Source organism: Odocoileus virginianus, chromosome 13, assembly GCF_023699985.2.
Source record: "Odocoileus virginianus isolate 20LAN1187 ecotype Illinois chromosome 13, Ovbor_1.2, whole genome shotgun sequence".
NCBI lineage: Eukaryota > Metazoa > Chordata > Mammalia > Artiodactyla > Cervidae > Odocoileus > Odocoileus virginianus.
In genome coordinates, this window is record NC_069686.1 from 11,396,313 (window position 1) to 11,416,880 (window position 20,568).

Genomic DNA, 20,568 nt, shown 5'->3' on the forward strand with positions numbered 1-20,568 from the left:
GCTTTAAGCCAACTTTTTCTCTCTCCTCTTTCACTTTCATCAAGAGGCTTTTTAGTTCCTCTTTCTGCCATAAGGGTGCTGTCATCTGCATATCTGAGGTTATTGCTATTTCTCCCAGCAATCTTAATTCCAGCTTGTGCTTCTTCCAGCCCAGCGTTTCTCATGATGTACTCTGCATAAGAGTTAACTAAGCAGGGTGACAATATACAGCCTTGACGTCCCCCTTTTCCTATTTGGAACCAGTCTGTTGTTCCATGTCCAGTTCTAACTGTTGCTTCCTGACCTGCATACAGGTTTCTCAAGAGGCAGGTCAGATAGTCTGGTATTCCCATCTCCTTCAGAATTTTCCAGTTTATTGTGATCCACATAGTCGAAGGCTTTGACATAGTCAATAAAGTAGAAATAGATGTTTTACTGGAACTCTCTTGCTTTTTCGATGATCCAGCGGATATTGGCAATTTGATCTTTGGTTCCTCTGCCTTTTCTAAAACCAGCTTGAACATCTGGAAGTTCTCGGTTCACGTATTGCTGAAGCCTGGCTTGGAGAATCTTGAGCATTACTTTACCAGTGTGTGAGATGAGTGCAATTGTGTGGTAGTTTGAGCATTCTTTGAAATTGCCTTTCTTAGGGATTGGAATTTGCAACCTTAAAGAAACTTTATTAAAACAGACTTATTTGTCTGCTGTTGCTGCTGCTAAGTCACTTCAGTCATGTCTGACTCTGTGACCCCATAGACGGCAGCCCATCTCCGTCCCTGAGATTCTCCAGGCAAGAACACTGGAGTAGGTTGCCATTTCCTTCTCCAATGCATGAAAGTGGAAAGTGAAAGTGAAGTCACTCAGTCGTGTCCAACTCTTCTCAGCGAATTTTGCCCATAATGTGCTATGTTTATATGACATCATGTTACTAAGATATACAAAGATATTTCCATCCACTCACTTACTTTTATTCAGCAATGTCAGGCCTTCAAAAAAGTTTTACTGAGACTGAACGTTTTTAATCTCTACTCCCTCAAAACAAAAGAGCAATAAGAAGCACTGGCTTAGGATTCAGAAGCCTGTAGTTGAATCCATGTTCTACCATTTTGGTAACTGAATGAATGTGGGAAGTTATGTAATCTGTCTAAGCCTTGGTTACTTTTTCTTTATGAACAATTGTAATTATAACACGACATTAGAGAGAGGAAAGCATACCACTCTCTGGGGAGATAATCTATAACACATGTATCTGAAAAAGGACTCCTGTTCCTATAAATCAAGAAGAAAAAAGCTTACAATCTATTTTTTTTTTAATGAGGGGAATATTTGACCAAGCAATTCACAAAAGAAGATATACAATTAGCCTATAATATGCAAAGATGTTCCATATCATTAGTCACCCACCAGAACAGCTAAAGTCAAAAGGACTGAAAACAGTGATACTATTTCTTAGAATGTAGAACAATCGGAATTCTCATACATCACTGGCAGAAATATAAATCAGTACTGCCATTTTGGAAAACTCTTCAGAATCTACTAAAGATAAATACATATGTAGAGAGAAAGAGATAGATAGATAGAAAGAAAACATAAATGAGTATTTATGTCTACCAAAGACATGTCTAAGAATGTTTATAGTACCATTACTCAAAATAGCCAAAAACTGAAATGTTTCAAATACTCATTAATACTAATGTAGATAAATAAACTATGGCAGAGTCATACAGTGAATACTATCCAACCATCAGGAAAAGTACAAACTTCTATAATATGTGCAACAATATGGATAAATCTCAGACATAATGTTGTATGAAAGAAGACAAGTATAAAATAATATATGTTGGGCAAGTCCATTTATATGAAGTTCAAAAATAGGCAAAGCAGATCTAAGTTGATAGAGATGAGAATGGTGGTTATCTTTGAAGGGAAGGGGAGTATCAACTGATTGGGGGTTCAATGGACCTTTCCAGGATGGTGGAAACATTCTATATCTCTATATCTTATATATTAATATCTTAAATCTTCTGTATATCTAGGTTAACATAGATGTATTTGTTGTTGTGGTTCAGTCACTAAGTCATGTCTGAGTATGTGACCCCATGGACTGCAGCACACCAGGCCTCCCTGCCCTTCACTAACTCCCAAAGTTTGCCCGGATTCATGTCCATTGAGTTGGTGGTGCTATCCAACCATCTCATCCTCTGCCACCCTCTTCTTTTACTCTTTCTGGAGCTATTAGTAACTGTCCTCTTCTCTTCCCCTGTAGTATACTGGACACCTTCCAACCCAGGGGCTCATCTTTCTCTGTCATATCTTTTTGCTTTTTTATACAGTTGATGGAGTTCTCACAGCAAGAATACTGGAGTGGTTTGCCATTCCCTCGTCCAGTGGACCACTTTTTGTCAGAACTTTCCACTATGACCCCTATATGACCGCTATGATCTTGGGTGGCCATGCACAGCACAGCTCATAGCTTCATTGAGTTATGCAAGCCCCTTCACCATGACAGGGCTATGATCCATGAAGGGGCCACAAATGTATACATATGTATACATTCATTAAGCTTTGTGGACTTTACAGTATATAAGTTATACCTCAATAAAAAAGAAATTAAAAGGTACAGATAGTTAACAGTACCTCATTAGAGGATATGAAAAATAAATGAGATAATGAACATAAGCTCTTACCATACTGCTTGGTCTATAGAGAGTATTCAACTAGTATTGGCTATTAATTTGCAATTATTATTGGTGCTTTTACTATCACTCTAAGATATAACTGCCAGGAATATCGACTAGGTCATTTTTTTGTTGTTGTTTTACAAAATAGTAAACTTCTTGAAATAAGGATTGAGCCTCTGAATTCAGCTTCTAAGAACACTGCTCCAACCAACTTAACAATATGAGTTACGTATTGACATAGGAAACAAACTAATGGTTACCAAAGCGGAAAGAAAGGTTGGGGGATAAATGAGGAGTTTGAGATTAGCATATACACACTACTGCATGTACAGCAGATAACCAACAGGCACCTACTGTCTAGCACAGGGGACTATGCTCAATATTTTGTAATATCCTCTAAGGGAAAAGAATCTTAAAAAGAATAGATATATATGGAAGTGTAACTAAATCACTTTGCTATATACCTGAAACTAACATAACCTTGTATATATAACAAAAACATATATATATATATATATAGGCTATATATAGCCTATATATGTATAGGCTACCCAGGTGGCACAGAGGTAAAAGAGTCCGCCTGCCAGTGCAGGAGACCGAGGAGACCTGGGCTCAATCCCTGGGTCAGGAAGATCCCCCGGAGTAGGAAATGACAACCCACTTCAGTATTCTTGCCTGGAAAATTCCAGGACAGCGGAGCCTGGCAGGCTATAGTCCATAGCATTGCAAAGAGTTGGACATGAATCAGCGACTGAGCACACAGATATGTATATATATTGGTTGTATATAAAAGGAGACTTGTTATTATGGTAAAGTTTACTTATTTAGTGTAAAAATTTTAACTCCTAAAAATGCATTTAGCTCAAGAGTTTTTCTCCCTTTTAGAATTAGGAATTTTTTAAAAAATTACTTTGAAATGCAAATCATTAGCTTTACGAAAGCATATTCAACCTGTATAAAAGAAATGAAAATCAAATTGACAATGAGGTACTGTATTACATCTGTCATATTGGCAAAAAACAATGGATGCTTAGGCTGGTAAAGGTACAGGGAAGCCAGCAATCTCTTACAAAGCTCTAAGAGTATTAATTTGTACAACCATCTGGAGGGCAATTTGGCAATGTGCATCACAAGCTTTTTGTCTCAGCAATTTCTCTTCAAAGTTTAGGTCCTGAGGAAGCTATAATACAAGTATACAGAGATGTCTGTACACAGTGCTGTTTATCGAGTACATGTGAATTCAGTGGAGTACAAACATGACTGCCTATATACTCTGCTGAATCTTCCTTTCTCATTCCTCAAAGGCATTGTCAGATATCAGAAGAAAGTCTGGTCTTATCTGCAACTTTAGGCTCTTATCCAACTGAACACTGCCTTCATCCTGGCTCAGAATGGACCATGGGAAGAGGCATAGCTTGCCCTTTCCTTCTTCTGCACCATATCATTTCTGATTCTTGCCCTTTCCAATCTTTAGGGATGGGAGAAGGAATGGAAGGGAGGGCAAATACTTTGGTTCAGTTCAGTTCAGTCGCTCAGTTGTGTCCAACTCTTTGCGACCCCATGAGTCGCAGTACACCAGGCCTCCCTGTCCATCACTAACTCCTGAAGTTTACTCAAACTCATGTCCATTGAGCCGGTGATGCCATCCAGCCATCTCATCCTCTGTCATCCCCTTCTCCTCCTGCCCCCCAATCCCTCCCAGCATCAGGGTCTTTTCCAGTGAGTCAGCTCTTCGCATTAGGTGGCCAAAGTATTGGAGTTTCAGCTTCAACATCAGTCCTTCCAATGAACACCCGACTGATCTCCTTTAGGATGGACTGGTTGGATCTCCAAAATATTTTGGTACTTATGGACAATTATTGATGCCTTCTGCATGGCAGGTGTCCAGATGCTTCTCGAGGACCATGTGTAAGGTCTCCCCGTGGTTCAATTCTTCCTCAGTCCTGACCACCAAAGGTCCACTCCTCAGGCTTTTACTGCCAGGGTCCTGATGATCAGCCCTCCGGTGTCTGCACCAATAGCAAGGCTCAAGCCTGGCCACCTTTTCTCAGCCTCATCTCTGTCCAGCCTGCCTTTCCTGTACCTCACCTGGCATGAGGGACAGACCACCAAGGCCTAAAGTCGTCTGATGGGGAAATGAAATACCAGTGTCCCCTTGTTACATGCGTGTCTAGCTTTACTTATTTGTCTGGATTCAGAAGCCTCCAACCAGACAACAAACTTTCAATGCCAGCGAGTCCTCCAATCCCTCTACAGTCCAAGTGGTAGGTGATAGGGTGTTGGTAACAGGATAAGTCTACTACCTTTTTTTTTTTTTTTAATGCTACCAGTATGTGTCTGGGGGATCTTTGAGGACTTTCTCTAAGGTACTGAGTTACTTGATACCAATTGCTTTCAGTTTGGGGTTGTGGCCTTCATTCCCAAGTAAAAGAATTCCTACTCAGTATCTTTTTAACAATAGTAAAAGTGCAAACCAGAAACAACCTAAATATCAAAAGATTTGTTAAATATAGTATATCCACGTTAAGTATACATCATTTGGTGTTCCAAATCATGATCCAGTTCTATCTATATTTATTGAAATGGAAAGATATTCTTGATACATTGCTAAGCAACAAATGTTAATGATAGAATATTATGTTTCTGTCTATTCATATACACTATTATATACAATAATGTGGAGTAATAGATATTGAAGCGTAACCATCCAAGTCGAGGATCAGCAAACTGCTACCTGCAGGCTAAGTCTAGCCTGCTGCCTCTCTTTCTAAGTAGAGTGTGTTCAATCACATGTGCAAGTGGCTACTTTCCTGCTATTAGAGCAAAGTTTAGCAAAAGTTGAAATAGAGACTGTGTGGCCTAAAAGCCCACTGTGTTTATTATCTGGTGCTTCACAGAAAAAAGTTTGTTGACTTTTACTTTAGATGATAGAATCATGGGTGATTTTAATTTTTTTAAATGTTTGTCTAACTTTATTTTCTATATCAAGCATTTATCATATAAAATGCTGTATGTATCTGTTATTGATATCTGTTATCTGTTATTGACGCCATTGACATCTGTTTAGAAAAAAAACATCTTCTATTTATAACATTAAACTCAAGAGTAAACCTCATGTGAAATCAAAATTGATTATAGCTTTCAAAGTTCTACCTCAAAATAAGATCTATGATATTGTTAGAATATTATTTTGTTTTTAAAATCAAGACCTATAAGTGGACATGACTTCTAATTACCAACAGTATTAGTTTCTGAAAACTGATTTCAGAATTCTTATATGTTCTTTTCATCTTCCATGTCAGAGTATTAGTGCTCTGAGGCTGTATATAAGCAAAATAGTGCTAAGCTGGATCAATTTGAGTAAAATTTTTGGAGTAAAAAAAAGTGATACATAAATATTGAAAAATGATTTCTTTCACCTGGTTTATCAACTGGATATGAAAACATTCCAAAAAGACAGATTTTCAAAATGTTTAGAGCTTTGGAAAATAAGTGAATCAGAGTGGGACCTTTCAAGAAAGCTACTTTGAGAAACTAAATTCATTTGGATGCATAAATTATGGATATTTGTTATAAAGGGCAATTCTGATGCAGCTTAGCAAATTTTGCTCCAAAATCCTGCAGGATAAAACCTTAAGAAAGGAGTTTGAGTAATCAGGAAATAATTAAGACAGTCAGAAAACCTGCTAATTAACATTAGGTGAGGGAATACTTGAAACTGGAATTCATATTAACCAGAAGTTCCAGATGACATGCATCTTTATTAAAAGAAACAGAAGTAAACAGTTCATTAATTAAACTTTCAAACACAAACTAAGAAGACTGTAAAAATGTCAGTAAGGGAAGAGAAATAACAGACTTTGATAAAAATATCTAACAATTAAAATGCGAATAATAAAGTTAGGCTTTGATGCTTATAAGTGTACATATCCAGAAAGAAAGTCAGAATTTAAATAAACTATTGCATCAGAGACTTTCCTGATTTTAGGATCTGTCTTATTGACTAGGTAGTATCAATCCAGCAGCAGAATCCCCTGAATATGATGAAACCATTTACACATTTCCAAAGTCAATATGTTTCTAATATTCTCAAAGTTTAAGACTCTGATTTATCTAGGGCATGCAAACTAAAACATAAATTATCTAAATGTTAAACCGTGTAAATCTTAAACACTCCATAACTATTTAAAAGGGAAACAGCTATCCTTAGTATCTACTTTAATAGTTTAAAAATATTTCTGCCTTCTGACTCAATCCATCTTTATATCTCCCATTATACCTGTTGCCATTTTCTGTGCTCACCTACCAGGCACTCACCAGGAAACCCCAAGCTTTCTAACACCTAAACATCTCCTCACATTTCCACTTCTAACCGTTCACTTCCTACTCCTTTCCACTCCATTCCATGCTTATCTAAATCTGAACTTCAAAGTTCATTTCAGTTCAGTTCAGTCGCTCAGTTGTGTCTGACTCTTTGCAACCCCATGAATCCCAGCATGCCATGCCTCCCTGTCCATCACAAACTCCCAGAGTCTACTCAAACTCATGTCCATCGAGTCAGTGATGCCATCCAGCCATCTCATCCTCTGTCGTCCCCTTCTCCTCCTGCCCCCAATCCCTCCCAGCATCAGGGTCTTCAATGAGACAACTCTTCACATGAGGTGGCCAAAGTATTGGAGTTTCAGCTTCAGCATCAGTCCTTCCAATGAACACCCAGGACTGATCTCCTTTAAGATGGACTGGTTGGATCTCCTTGCAGTCCAAGGGACTCTCAAGAGTCTTCTCCAACACCACAGTTCAAAAGCATCAATTTTTCGGCACTCAGCTTTCTTCTCAGTCCAACTCTCACATCCATACGTGACCACTGGAAAAACCATAGCCTTAACTAAACGGACCTTTGTTGGCAAAGTAATGTCTCTGTTTTTTGATATGCTGTCTAGGTTGATCATAACTTTCCTTCCAAGGAGTAAGCATCTTTTAATTTCATGGCTGCAATCACCATCTGCAGTGATTTTGGAGCCCAAAAAAATAACTTCTGACACTGTTTCCACTGTTTCCCCACCTATTTCCCAATAAGTGATGGGACCAGATGCCATGATCTTAGTTTTCTGACTGTTGAGTTTTAAGCTAGCTTTTTCTCTCTCCTCTTTCACTTTCATCAAGAGGCTCTTTAGCTCCTCTTCACTCTCTGCCATAAAGGTGCTGTCATCTGCATATCTGAGGTTATTGATATTTCTCCCGGCAATCTTGATTCCAGCTTGTGCTTCTTCCAGCCCAGCGTTTCTCATGATGTAATCTGCATAAGAGTTAACTAAGCAGGGTGACAATATACAGCCTTGATGCACTCTTTTTCCTATTTGGAACCAGTCTGTTGTTCCATGTCCAGTTCTAACTGTTGCTTCCTGACCTGCATACAGGTTTCTTAAAAGGCAGGTCAGGTGATCTGGTATGCCCATCTCTTTCAGAATTTTCCACAGTGTATTGTGATCCACACAGTCAAAGGCTTTGACATAGTCAATAAAGTAGAAATAGATGTTTTTCTGGAACTCTCTTGCTTTTTCGATGATCCAGCGGATGTTGGCCATTTGATCTCTGGTTCCTCTGCCTTTTGTAAAACCAGCTTGAACATTTGAAAGTTCTCGGTTCATGTATTGCTGAAGCCTGGCTTGGAGAATTTTGAGCATTACTTTACTAGCGTGTGAGATGAGTGCAATTATGCAGTAGTTTGAGCATTCTTTGGCATTGCCTTTCTTTGGAATTGGAATGATTACTGACCTTTTCCAGTCCTGTGGCCACTGCTGAGTTTTCCAAATTTGCTGGCACATTGAGTGTAGCACGTTCACAGCATCATATTTCAGGATTTGAAATAGCTCAATTGGAATTCCATCACCTCCACTAGCTTTGTTCGTAGTGATGCTTTCTAAGGCCCACTTGACTTCACATTCCAGGATGTCTGGCTCTAGGTGAGAGATCACACCATCGTGATTATCTGGGTCATGAAAATCTTTTTTGTATAGTTCTTCTATGTATTCTTGCCACCTCTTCTTAGTATCTTCTGCTTCTGTTAGGTCCATACAATTTCTGTCCTTTATCGAACCCATCTTTGCATGGAATCTTCCCTTGGTATCTCTAATTTTCTTGAAGAGATCTCTAGTCTTTCCCATTCTATTGTTTTCTCTATTTCTTTGCATTGATCACTGAGGAAGACTTTCTGACCTCTCCTTGCTATTCTTTGGAACTCTGCATTCAAATGGGAATATCTTTCCTTTTCTCCTTTGCTTTTCGCTTCTCTTCTTTTCACAGCTATTTGTAAGGCCTCCTCAGACAAACGTTTTGCCTTTTTGTATTTCTTTTCCATGGGGATGGTCTTGATCCCTGTCTCCTGTACAACGTCACGAACCTTCGTCCATAGTTCACCAGGCATTCTGTCTATCAGATCTAGTCCCTTGAATCTACTTCTCACTTCCACTGTACAGTTATTAGGGAATTGATTTAGGTCATACCTGAATGGTCTAGTGGTTAGGAGCTACTCCACATTCAAGTTCAGGAGGGGCAGCTATGAGGACATACCCCTCGTCCAAGGTAAGGAGGAGTTGCTGTGCTTTGCTGGAGCAGCTGTAAAGAGATACCCCACGTCCAAGATAAGAGAAACTCAAGTAAGATGGTAGGTGTTACGAGAGGGCATCAGAGGGCAGAGACACTAAAACTATAATCACAGAAAACTACCCAATCTGATCACAGGACCACAGTCTTGTCTAACTCAGTGAAACTACGCCATGCCATGTGGGGCCACCCAAGACGGACGGGTCATGGTGGAGAGGTCTGACAGAATGTGGTCCCCTGGAGAAGGGAATGGCAAACCACTTCAGTATTCTTGCCTTGAGAACCCCATGAACAGTATGAGAAGGCAAAATGATAGGATACTGAAAGAGAAACTCCCCAGGTCGGTAGGTGCCCAATATGCTACTGGAGATCAGTGGAGAAATAACTCCAGAAAGAATGAAGGGATGGAGGCAAAGCAAAAACAATACCCAGTTGTGGATGCGACTGGTGATAGAAGCAAGGTCCAATGCTGTAAAGAGCAATATTGCATAGGCATCTGGAATGTTAGGTCCATGAATCAAAGCAAATTGAAAGTGATCAAACAGGAGATGGCAAGAGTGAATGTCAACATTCTAGGAATCAGTGAACTAAAATGGACCGGAATGGGTGAATTTAACTCAGATGACCATTATATCTACTACTGTGGGCAGGAATCCCTTAGAAGAAATGGAGTAGCCATCATGGTCAACAAGAGAGTCTGAAAGGCAGTACTTGGATGCAATCTCAAAAATGACAGAATGATCTCTGTTCATTTCCAAGGCAAACCATTCAATATCACAGTAATCCAAGCCTATGCCCCAACCAGTAATGCTGAAGAAGCTGAAGTTGAACAGTTCTGTGAAGACCTACAAGACTTTTTAGAACTAACACCCAAAAAAGATGTCCTTTTCAATTTAAGGCACTGGAATGCAAAAGTAGAAAGTCAAGAAACACCTGGAGTAACAGGCAAATTTGGCCTTGGAGTATGGAATGAAGCAGGGCAAAGGCTAATAGAGTTTTGCCAAGAGAATGCACTGGTCCTAGAAAACACCCTCTTCCAGCAACACAAGAGAAGGCTCTACACATGGACATCACCAGATGGTCAACACCAAAATCAGATTGATTATATTCTTTGCAGCCAAAGATGGAGAAGCTCTATATAGTCAGCAAAAACAAGACCTGGAGCTGACTGTGGCTCAGATCATGAACTCCTTATTGCCAAATTCAGACTTAAACTGATCTTCAAAACCTAGACAGAATGCCACTTCCTTAATGAAAAATTTCTTCCTAACCAAACATAATTTCTTTCAATTCTAGATTCTCATGCCTCGTGCCAGTTTCTGTCATAAATTACAAATCTCTGAATGAATTTCTTATATCCCCTGCTAAACTATTACTTTTTTAAAGTCTGTGCTATGCTTTGCTTCAGTTATTTCAGTCACTCAGTCAGGTCTGACTCTTTGTGACCCCATGGACTGTAGACCATCAGGCTCCTCAGTGCATGGGGATTCTCCAGGCAAGAATACTGGAGTGGGTTGCCATGACTCCTCCAGGGAATCTTCCCAACCCAGGGATCGAACCCAGGTCTCCCACATTGCAGGCAGATTCTTTACCATCTGAGCCACCAGGGAAGCCCATGAATACTGGAGTGGGTAGCCTGTCCCTTCTCCTGGGGATCTTCCCAACCCAGGAATCAAACTGGGGTCTCCTGCACTGCAGGCAGATTCTTTACCAGTTGAGCTACCAGGGAAGCCCTTTTTAAAGTCTATACCTACTTTATCAAAACTATGCTCTTCAGTACCTAGCACATTGTCAGCAGTTAGTATATTATTAATATGCACTTGTTAATGAGTAAATGACCTCTTTTGAAAAGGAGAGGTAAAAAGGAAATCTGTGTACTTTTTCTTAAAGAAATAGGGACACAGAGGAAAAAGATATCATTTTGTCCATCTTCTCAATGTACCCTGAGTCAGATGATTGTTGAATATCATAAGTGTTTTTAAGGCAAATATGCTTTAAAACTAAGCTATAATTGTAAAACAAAGAAACAGCTTTTTTACATCTCCAGGTGACTAATGTATGCCTTTTATAATGTTAATGCGACCTAAAGTCCTCTCTGCAGGAAGATTAATACATTACATGGTGAATAGTTACAGAAACGATCATGCTCACTGATGCTGGGGCGTTTTTGAATATTGATGAGCCTCCATTTCCACATTTTTAAGGTAGAAATAATCTTCAGCCTTATGTCTTTCACAAGTTTGTTGTAAGAGATTAAAAGATAATGTAAGTGATAGCACTTAGTAAATTATAAAGTTCTATGTAAGGGCTGCTGTCTATGGGGTCGCACAGAGTTGGTCATGACTGAAGTGACTTAGCAGCAGTAACAGCATGTAAGAGTATTGGAGGGAGGGCAACATAAGGGAAATTAAAATAATGATATGAATAAAAGACAGAATGCGTGACTAAATGACTACAACACATCAGATTCTTTAGGAATTTATATAAAATGTTTTATGAATTGCTTGAAGCCAAGAAGGATTTCGCTATGCAATAACTTAAGTTTCCATCACAAGACACAGTAACACCACAGGAACAGATCTTAAAAGATTACTGAATTATTTCTCTGCTTTGCATCATTCAGTCACTAAGTCATGTCTGACTCTATGCAACCCCATGGACTGCAGCACTCCAGGCTTCCTGGTCCTTCACTATCTCCTGGAGTTTGCTCCAGTTCATGTCAATTGAGTTGATGATACCAGCCAACCATCTCATGCTTTCTTGCCCCCTTCTCCTCTTGCCTTCAATCTTTCCCAGCATCAGGGTCTTTTCCAGTGACTCTGCCCTTCACATCAGGTGACCAAAGTATTGGAGCTTCAGCCTCAGTCCTTCAGTGAATGTTTAGGGTTGATTTCCTTTAGGATTGACTGGTTGATCTCCTTGTTGTCCAAGGGACTTTCAAGAATCTTCTCCAATACCACAGTTCAAAAGTGTTGATTCTTCAGCACTCAGCCTTCCTTATGCCCCAACTCTCACATCGATACATGACTACTAGAAAAATCATAGCTTTGACTCTATGGACCTTTGTTGGCAAAGTAATGTCTCTGCTTTTTAATATCTTGTCAAGGTTTGTCATAGGTTTTCTTCCAAAGAGCAAGCATCTTTTAATTTCATGGCTGCAGTAACCATCCACAGTGATTTTGGAGTCCAGGAAAATAAAGTCTGTCACCGTTTCCCCATCCATTTGCCATGAAGTGATGGGACTGGATGCCATGATCTTAGTTTTTTGAATGTTGTATTTTAAGCCAGCTTTTTCATCCTCCTCTTTCACTTTCATCAAGAGGCTCTTTAGTTCCTCTTTGCTTTCTGCCATTATCATCTCCATATCTGCTTTGTGAGTTCTAGAAAATTGCAAATCCAATCTGAGGGATCTTATAGAGAAGAGAATACCAGGCCTGAAGTAATCTTCAATCTAACTTACTTACTATTACAATTTAGGAAGAATGATTTACTTCCTTCTCTCATACTATTTGAGGTCAGGTTAGTAAAAGCCTGAAATCTTTTCCATCATACTTCATGGTATCCTCAAGTTTTAATAAAATTTCTAAAAAGGACTATAGATTGTGGAAATCAAGGATTAAAAGGGATCTGAGCATTCCTTTATTCTAAACACCACCCAGGTGTTGAAATTTATCTACAGTATCCCTGCTGTGTCTAGTCTTGACCTAGATGAATCCAACTCAGGAAAAGCGATGGAAATCAACTGCTGATCCCTAAATCACTTAAGCAGAAACACCATCTCCCCTTATTTTTGATGTGTGTGGAAGTGTTGGTTTGCCCCAGATACAGAAGAGACACCCAGAACCTTATCATTCCTTCATCCTTCCTTCCTTCTTGGTCATCCAGGTCCGTGGTACATGATTAGGGCAATTAAATAAATTTTCAGTTTTAATTCCCTTTCTCTCTTATTGAGAGTTTATCAGCATATCTACAGACATTTTCTAAGAGCAAGGCTTTACTAGGATTAAACTTGTGATGAATTTTGTATTTGCCTTAGAAGCTCCAGCTTCTTTCCCAAAGGAGTCACTGAACAGAGTCTTTCTTGAATAGCAAATGAACCCCAAAGTGTTAGACTCTGTTAAAGTCACTTTGACCCCTCTTATAGCCTGCACATGGGCCTTGAGGATTATAAGCATTTGGTAGCTACATGATCAAAATGCCAAGACATCTGTAAATGATTTGGCTAATCCTCATACTGTGCTTGTGGTTAATGTCATTATTTAAAACTTATGATTCAGACTGGCAGTAGTTGTTAAGTATAATGAATAGAATCTTTGAATCTTTTATTTTGGGTAAATTGCATCGCCATTCAAAGAGCAGCAAACGCTTAACCAATCATAACCAAAATTAACCATGTTTCTTCCCTCCCCTCTGCCCTGTTCCCCAAGGTTAAAATTTTAACTTAGTATAAAAATTGAATTTTAACTTTATGTTCTCCATGTCATAATTAAAACATGAGTAGTCAAATGAAACTGCCATTGCATGTCCTATTTCATGTTACCATTATATCATTTAATCAGACTGGAAGGTAGCTGGTTTCCGTATATATTAAAGGGACAAAATTTATAACTCAAGGATATCAGACAGAAGTTACCTGCTGCAAGTGGGAGAACAAAGTCATGTTTCAGGAGTCATCATGACCTTGCAGTGACCTGATATGGGAACTGAAGCCATGGAGTTCTTCTTTCAATTAATCTCAACTAAAATCTGCATCACACACACACAAGAAAACTACATATAGAAAACAAACTTCTGCCTGCCAAAGGGAAAGGTGGGGGGTATGGAAAAATAAATTAGGAGTTTGGGATTAACATATACACAAACTACCATATACAAAACAGATAAACAACAAGGATCTACTGTATAGCACAGGAAATTCTACCCAGTATTCTGTCATAACCTAAATGGAAAAGAACCTGAAAAAGAAGGGATATATGTATATGTATAACTTAACCACTTTGCTGTATACTTGAAACTAAAACAACATTGTAAATCAACTATACTCCAATATAAAATAAAAATTTTTTTAAAACTACAGTATAGAAATCAGATTTCTATTTTTAATTCCTTTATGTCAGTTTGTCCTTATGGTATATAAGGCCTTAACATTTTCTCTGTGTGTCTCTCTTAGAAGAAAAAGGGAAGTTAAAAGTCAGCATTTCCAATCAAGTATCAAGTTCTGAAGGTGGCTCCTTTCTTCTCAAACCTGGCACCACACCCCTGCCACCTGGAGGAGCCACTTCTCCCTCCAAGAGCACCAATGGAGCGCCTGGTACTGTTTCTGAATCAGAAGAAGAAAAAGCCAAAAAATTGCTTTATTGTTCACTATGCAAAGTGGCTGTGAACTCCCTGTCACAGCTAGAGGCACACAACACAGGTTAGCAGCTACTGTTTGAATTTAAGTAATGTTTATAACAAGATCCAGCTTTTCCCATCAGAATACCTTATCCTTTGTTGTTCAGACATTAGGTTTGTTCAGTCTTCTTACTTTTTGATTCAAAGGGGTGATTTTAAGAAAGTATGGTGTAACAACTTCAGAAACAGCAAGGCAAAAGCAGCTTGGAGATGAAATTTGTTCTGTTCTTTATTTTCTCAAAAGCATCTAGTACTTCCCCAAAGTCATTATGATGAAATAAATGACAGAGATGAAGACAAATATCTCTCTATGCACAATGTTCACTGTAACACACTTCTAAGAGAAAAAAATGGAAACAAGCTAAAAGTCCCTCAGTAGGGAAATGTTGAACGAATTATAGTAACCCAGTATGATAGAATATATTACTCAGCCATTACAGCAAAATTACAGGAAAATATGATTTGATGTGTGAAATTTTCAGGATATTTCATTAGCATGATCCCAATTTTGAAAATATATTTTTTTTAGTATACTAAAAAAAGAAACTGAAAAGAAATACACTAAATTGCTAACAGCGGTTATCTCTGGGTGGTGAAAACAGAGGTAATGTTTATTTTCTTATGCTTCTCTATATTTTCATATTTTATTATATACTCATGGTTTCCTTTTTTTTTTTTTTTTCAATGAAAATGTTATATCTATGTGCATGCTAAGTTGCTTCAGTCGTGTCCAACTCTTTCTGACCGTGGGGACGTAGCCCATGAGGCTCCTCTGTCCATGGGATTCTCCAGGCAAGAATACTGGAATGGGTTGCCATGTCCTCTTCCAGGGGATCTTCCTGACCCAGGGATGGAACCTGAGTCTCCTGCATCTCCTGCATTAGCAGGCAGTTTCTCTACCACTAGCACCACCTGGGAAGCACCAGATTAGCATTAAAAAGGTCATTTCAAAAAGTTTTGGGAAATTCAACCTAAAGATAAACTTTTCAAGAGCTTCATATAGTTCTTAAATAGCTATTTACTATATATTTCTTTCTGTCTTAGGATCTAAACACAAGACTATGGTTGAAGCTCGTAATGGGGCTGGCCCAATTAAGTCCTATCCAAGACCTGGATCAAGATTAAAGATGCAGAATGGCAGTAAGGGGTCAGGACTACAGAACAAGACATTTCATTGTGAAATCTGTGATGTCCACGTTAATTCAGAAATTCAACTCAAACAGGTAATGTACCCTGAATTAATAGTCACTGTTGCTTGAGTATCCTTTTGACTGTATCCCTAGTCTATATTAATGGTTCTCATTGTGCTCACAGTTAAATTTCCTGACCTTATAGGATGCCTATGATATACAACACGCAAGTGCTATGTGGAAGAAAAAGTTAGTACTAAATATCTGTGCACCTACTATTACTACAGGCTTCCCTGGTGGCTCAGAGGGTAAAGAATCTGCCTGCAATGAGGGAGACCTGAGTTCGATCTCTCTGTTTGGAAGATCCCTGGAGGAGGGCATGGCAACCCATTCCAGTATTCTTGCCAGGAGAATCCCGTGGGCAGAGGAGTCTGGTGGGTTACAGTCCATGGGGTCGCAAAGAGTTGGACACGACTGAGCGACTGACACTTTTACTTTTCACTTACTATTACTGCATGTCAGATTCCAGGCTTGGTGTTATAGACCAAGGAGCACCGCGGTCACTTGGAGCTTACAGCTGAACAGGGACTTCTAAGATAGTAGAGGTTCGGTCTGTCTTCCAAGGACCCAAAATCTGCTTAGGGAGACAGATTCATCAGTCACTGTGGCGCATGCATGCCTGTTCAGCCCCATCCGATTCTGTGCCCCATGGACTGTAGCCCACCAGGCTTCTCTGTCCATGGGATTTCTCCAGGCAAGAACACTGGAGTGGGTTGCCATGTTATCCTCCAGGGGATCTTCCCAACCCAGGGATCAAACCTGTGTCTCTTACATCTCCTAGATTGGCAGGCAGATTCTTTACCACTAGTGCCATCTGGGAAGCCCCTAGTCACAGTGGTAATACCCGGCAAAGTTGAAGGAGTGCCATAGAGAAAGGAACGGGAGAGAGGCATGACAATATAATGGGGAGCAAATCTTAATTCAGAGACTGTGGTGATCTTACCCACACCACCACAGAACCAGGGACCTAGAACTGCGGATGAAGGAACCAGCTCTTAACCTGATCTCAGCATGTACTATTTTCAGGAACCAGACATATTATTCTGTCTAGGAAATACATTTTACATAGCATAAAATTCACACATCGATTCAGCTAATGCATCAAATTTTTTTCAGCACATTTCTAGCCGAAGGCATAAGGATCGAGTTGCTGGGAAGCCATTAAAGCCGAAATACAGCCCTTACAACAAACTCCAGCGGAGTCCAAGCATTTTAGCAGTAAGTTCACCTTGCCTGCTCACCTGTCGTGGGGCAGCCCTGCTGGCTGGGGCAGAGACTGTGGGTCAGGAAGGTCTAGGGACAATTGGTCCTGAAAGGGTTTTGAATGTAAATAGCCTTCATAGAGAGGAAATTCAGAAGGAACTTAGTCCCTTCTGTAGGACACCTTGAAGATAGATTGCTTAGAAGAGAGAAACTGAACCTCTTTAAGGGCCAATACCTTACTGTTCACAGGACCTTTTCTGAAGATTCCCTTCTTTAGCATATAAACAAAAGTGAAGTCTTGGGGAACAAGGGCAGTGATGCCTGAGGAATCTTGGAGCATGTTACACTTGGGAAAAGGGACTGCCTTCCAAAAATGAAGTGCATCTATTTAATATCCTCCTCCTTTCTGGGGCGTTTTTCTGTTTTTCCAGAAAGCACATGGGTTGTGTGTATTCCTCTCTCTTTCCCTGTCTAGCAGGTATGTTGAGAGTCAGCCTGTCTTACCTGCTTTCAGTATGTGCTATTTTCCATTTCTTTGCAAAAGTATCAATGGGCTCCACCAGTAGATGTCATATAAATGCCCAGATGGAAGGATTTCCTAATCTCCCTGGGACTCAGCCCAGTGTGGTGTTCTGTCTGAGCCCGAAAGCTGGGATTGGCCAGCTGGAGGTGATACTGACATTACCCCCAGCTTTTCCAAAGCTCCATGGATGCTGCAAGCAGGTGTTACGAGCATTAAGCAAATCCAGCTTGCAGAGCTCCTCCTGATTGCAAAAGAGAGGGATTAAGGATGATTTCTTACTTTACAGGAAGATTCCACCTGGGATTTCTTTTAAATAGAGATAGTTTCTAGCCCACTTACAATCATTACCAGTGACAACTCTGAGTTAGCTGCAGATTTTCAGGGAATAGTTTTTAAGTGGCCAGAGAGGTATAAACTGACTGTGTCTTCTTGACTTCTCACGGGTCCCCACTGTCCTGATCTAGTTACCTAACCCAGTGCAGCTTTTTTTTAAGATGTGATGTGAAGAGTAAGGCACATTCTCTTAAAAGTCTCATTGTGGGTTAAGACAAGCCACAATTTTGAATGGAGCTCCTCCACAATCTACACAGGAAACCTGGGCATGTTTGGCTCCTTGTGAGCCAGCATAAAATAGCTTCAGTATCTATTCATAGAGGCTTTCCTCCATTTTAGTGCCCAGGGGCAAGGACCCACCAGCAAGCGTTGAAATGGAAACAAATTATAGTTAAGGTATGCCAAGAGACTTTGAAACCAGCTTTGTGAAAATGATCTGGACGGGTCAAGATTTTTAAATGTTGACTTCTGAATGTTGGTTTTTACTTAGGAAACTATGATCAGTGCTGCCATCATTGAAAACTCTATCCCCACCCCCCTCGTGGTTTTCTCCCTCTGCCAGGCCAAACTTGCATTCCAGAAGGACATGATGAAGCCCCTGGCCCCGGCCTTCCTGTCCTCGCCCCTGGCGGCGGCCGCCGTGTCCTCCGCGCTGTCTCTGCCGCCGCGGCCGTCGGCCTCGCTCTTCCAGGCCGCAGCCATCCCGCCCGCTCTGCTGAGGCCGGGCCACGGCCCCATCCGCGCGACGCCCGCCTCCATCCTCTTCGCCCCGTACTGAGGTTCCTCAAGCCCCCGGACGGTTGAGGCGGTCAGGAAAGCCAAAAGGATTCGGCAATTGGAGCGTTTTCGGTGGCAGTGCGGCACCCCGCTGCACACAGCAGGCCTCCATGAGCCCTGACTCCAAAGAGTAAGTCCCTGAGATTCGACAGTGTTTGCGGGGGGCGCTCCTGTAATTTCGGAATCTGAGCAGCACAAGCTTTGTCTCCCTCTTTCCTCCCCCTGCCCTCATCCATTCAGTTTGTGTACCTGAAATACTGAGTTTCTTGCAAATGTGTTTGTCAGAAAAAAATATATATGTGCATATATATCATTCTCTGACGATTTTTCCATGGGTGTGATCTGGCTTAGAAACAATATGGAATATTTTCCTGACAGACTTGAAAAACTAGGGTCTTCCTCACACGTCTGTAAATAATCCTGGAATCCAACTGGGCACATTCTAGTGTGGAACAAAATAGATGAACACAAGTGCTTGCTTGTGGCTCCCATCTGACCGGCGCATCACCGCGTTTTCCTTCTGGTGTACCCTTGTTGACAGGGATCGTGTACTGTTTTAGACCCAAGTGCTGTAGTATCCTGTGTAGTACTAGACCTGTATTTCTTGTCTGACTTAAACATTTTTAGTTGCTGTGTAAATGTTAGGAAGCAAAGTAGCTTTGAATTTTCTCTTTGAGAGAACAAAAGATAAAATAATGTATTTTCTTTGTTTTACATTTTATTTGGTGATATTTAAACAAAATAGAAAGCCATATAACATAGCTCTGATTACTACCTGTCTGCTATTTTTGTTTAACTTATTTTGGAGCTTCCTCACCAGTTTTGAGTTGCTAAGCAAATGTATACAAACAGAAAAAGAGCTTCCTAAATTGCACATTTTTGCACCTCTTGTGCACTCTGCAAGAAGACAATGAATCTATGTATTTCTACGTCATTATCTTCTTCATTTTTAACCTGTTTTCATTTGTAATGATGCTACATAATTTTGTGGCTCCCTAATGCAATAATGTACAGAAGATAAAAAAAAAATTTATAATTGAACAATCTGTCTTTCTGTTCACTGAAATCTGTTGCAGGTCATGCTCCCATGCCCCCGTTTCTAAGCTGATATCAACAAGACTGGAATGTTTGTGATATCAGGGGCAAGAGGTATAAGACAGCAAAATAGAAGGAACTCTTTTAGAGCATCTTTATCTGCAATCTGTAAATGGTAAAATGTCTGTGTATTTTTTTAAATGTACCTTTTCAATAAAAGTACAAAAAATAAAATCTGTTTGTATTTTCAAAGTTATTTTCTCCTGAGACACCTCCAACTTGAAATCATCTGATGAAGGATTTTCAGTAGGTGTAAAGATTGCTTCTAACGTATTTAGCATTTTCACTTCTTATTTTCAGCATATTTATTTGTCATGTTTATTCATTACTGTTCACAGCATCTGCATGAAGCGAGACTTTACTGCTGTTTTCCCTCTGAATCTCTAAGAAGTTGGACCAGAGTTGTAAGTGTGACCCAAAATCACAGTAGCAGGCTGCCAAAAATTTTGACATAGTTTTTAAACATTCCCTGAGTCTTCTAAATCCCTAACTCATCTTTTATTCAAGTCCAACACAATGATCTCCTTTTAGAGGAACTGATTCCACTCTCCCCTTTGACCTTCTCTAATCAGCCTATCCTTCTTTTCTTCCACTTCATTCTGTTTTTAAGTGAAAAGAGCAATAAATCCTTGTTTTTTCTGGTTATCTGCTTAATGAACTACTCTAATACTAGTGGCTTAAGATAAAACCATTTTATCGTATCACAATCTCAGGGGGTCAGTAATTCTAGCAAGGTTTGGCTGGGCTGTTCTGTTCCTGAGTCCTCAATAAAAGATCCCTGGGTAGTATT

General features: G+C 39.9%; 1 protein-coding gene across 7 annotated transcripts in view; it reads left to right on the plus strand.

Moving 5' to 3' along the window:
- ZNF385B (zinc finger protein 385B) overlaps nucleotides 1-19,952 on the plus strand; it is a 335,826-nt gene extending 315,874 nt beyond the window's left edge. For all 7 annotated transcript variants that reach the window (XM_070475937.1, XM_070475935.1, XM_070475936.1 and 4 more), the window contains 4 exons: nucleotides 14,434-14,679; nucleotides 15,702-15,880; nucleotides 16,964-17,065; nucleotides 18,469-19,952. In XM_070475937.1, coding sequence (XP_070332038.1) covers nucleotides 14,434-14,679; nucleotides 15,702-15,880; nucleotides 16,964-17,065; nucleotides 18,469-18,684 — 743 coding nt within the window. In that variant the 3' untranslated portion in view covers nucleotides 18,685-19,952. The remainder of the gene's footprint in view (nucleotides 1-14,433; nucleotides 14,680-15,701; nucleotides 15,881-16,963; nucleotides 17,066-18,468) is intronic.
- The last annotated feature ends 616 nt before the right edge of the window (nucleotides 19,953-20,568 follow it).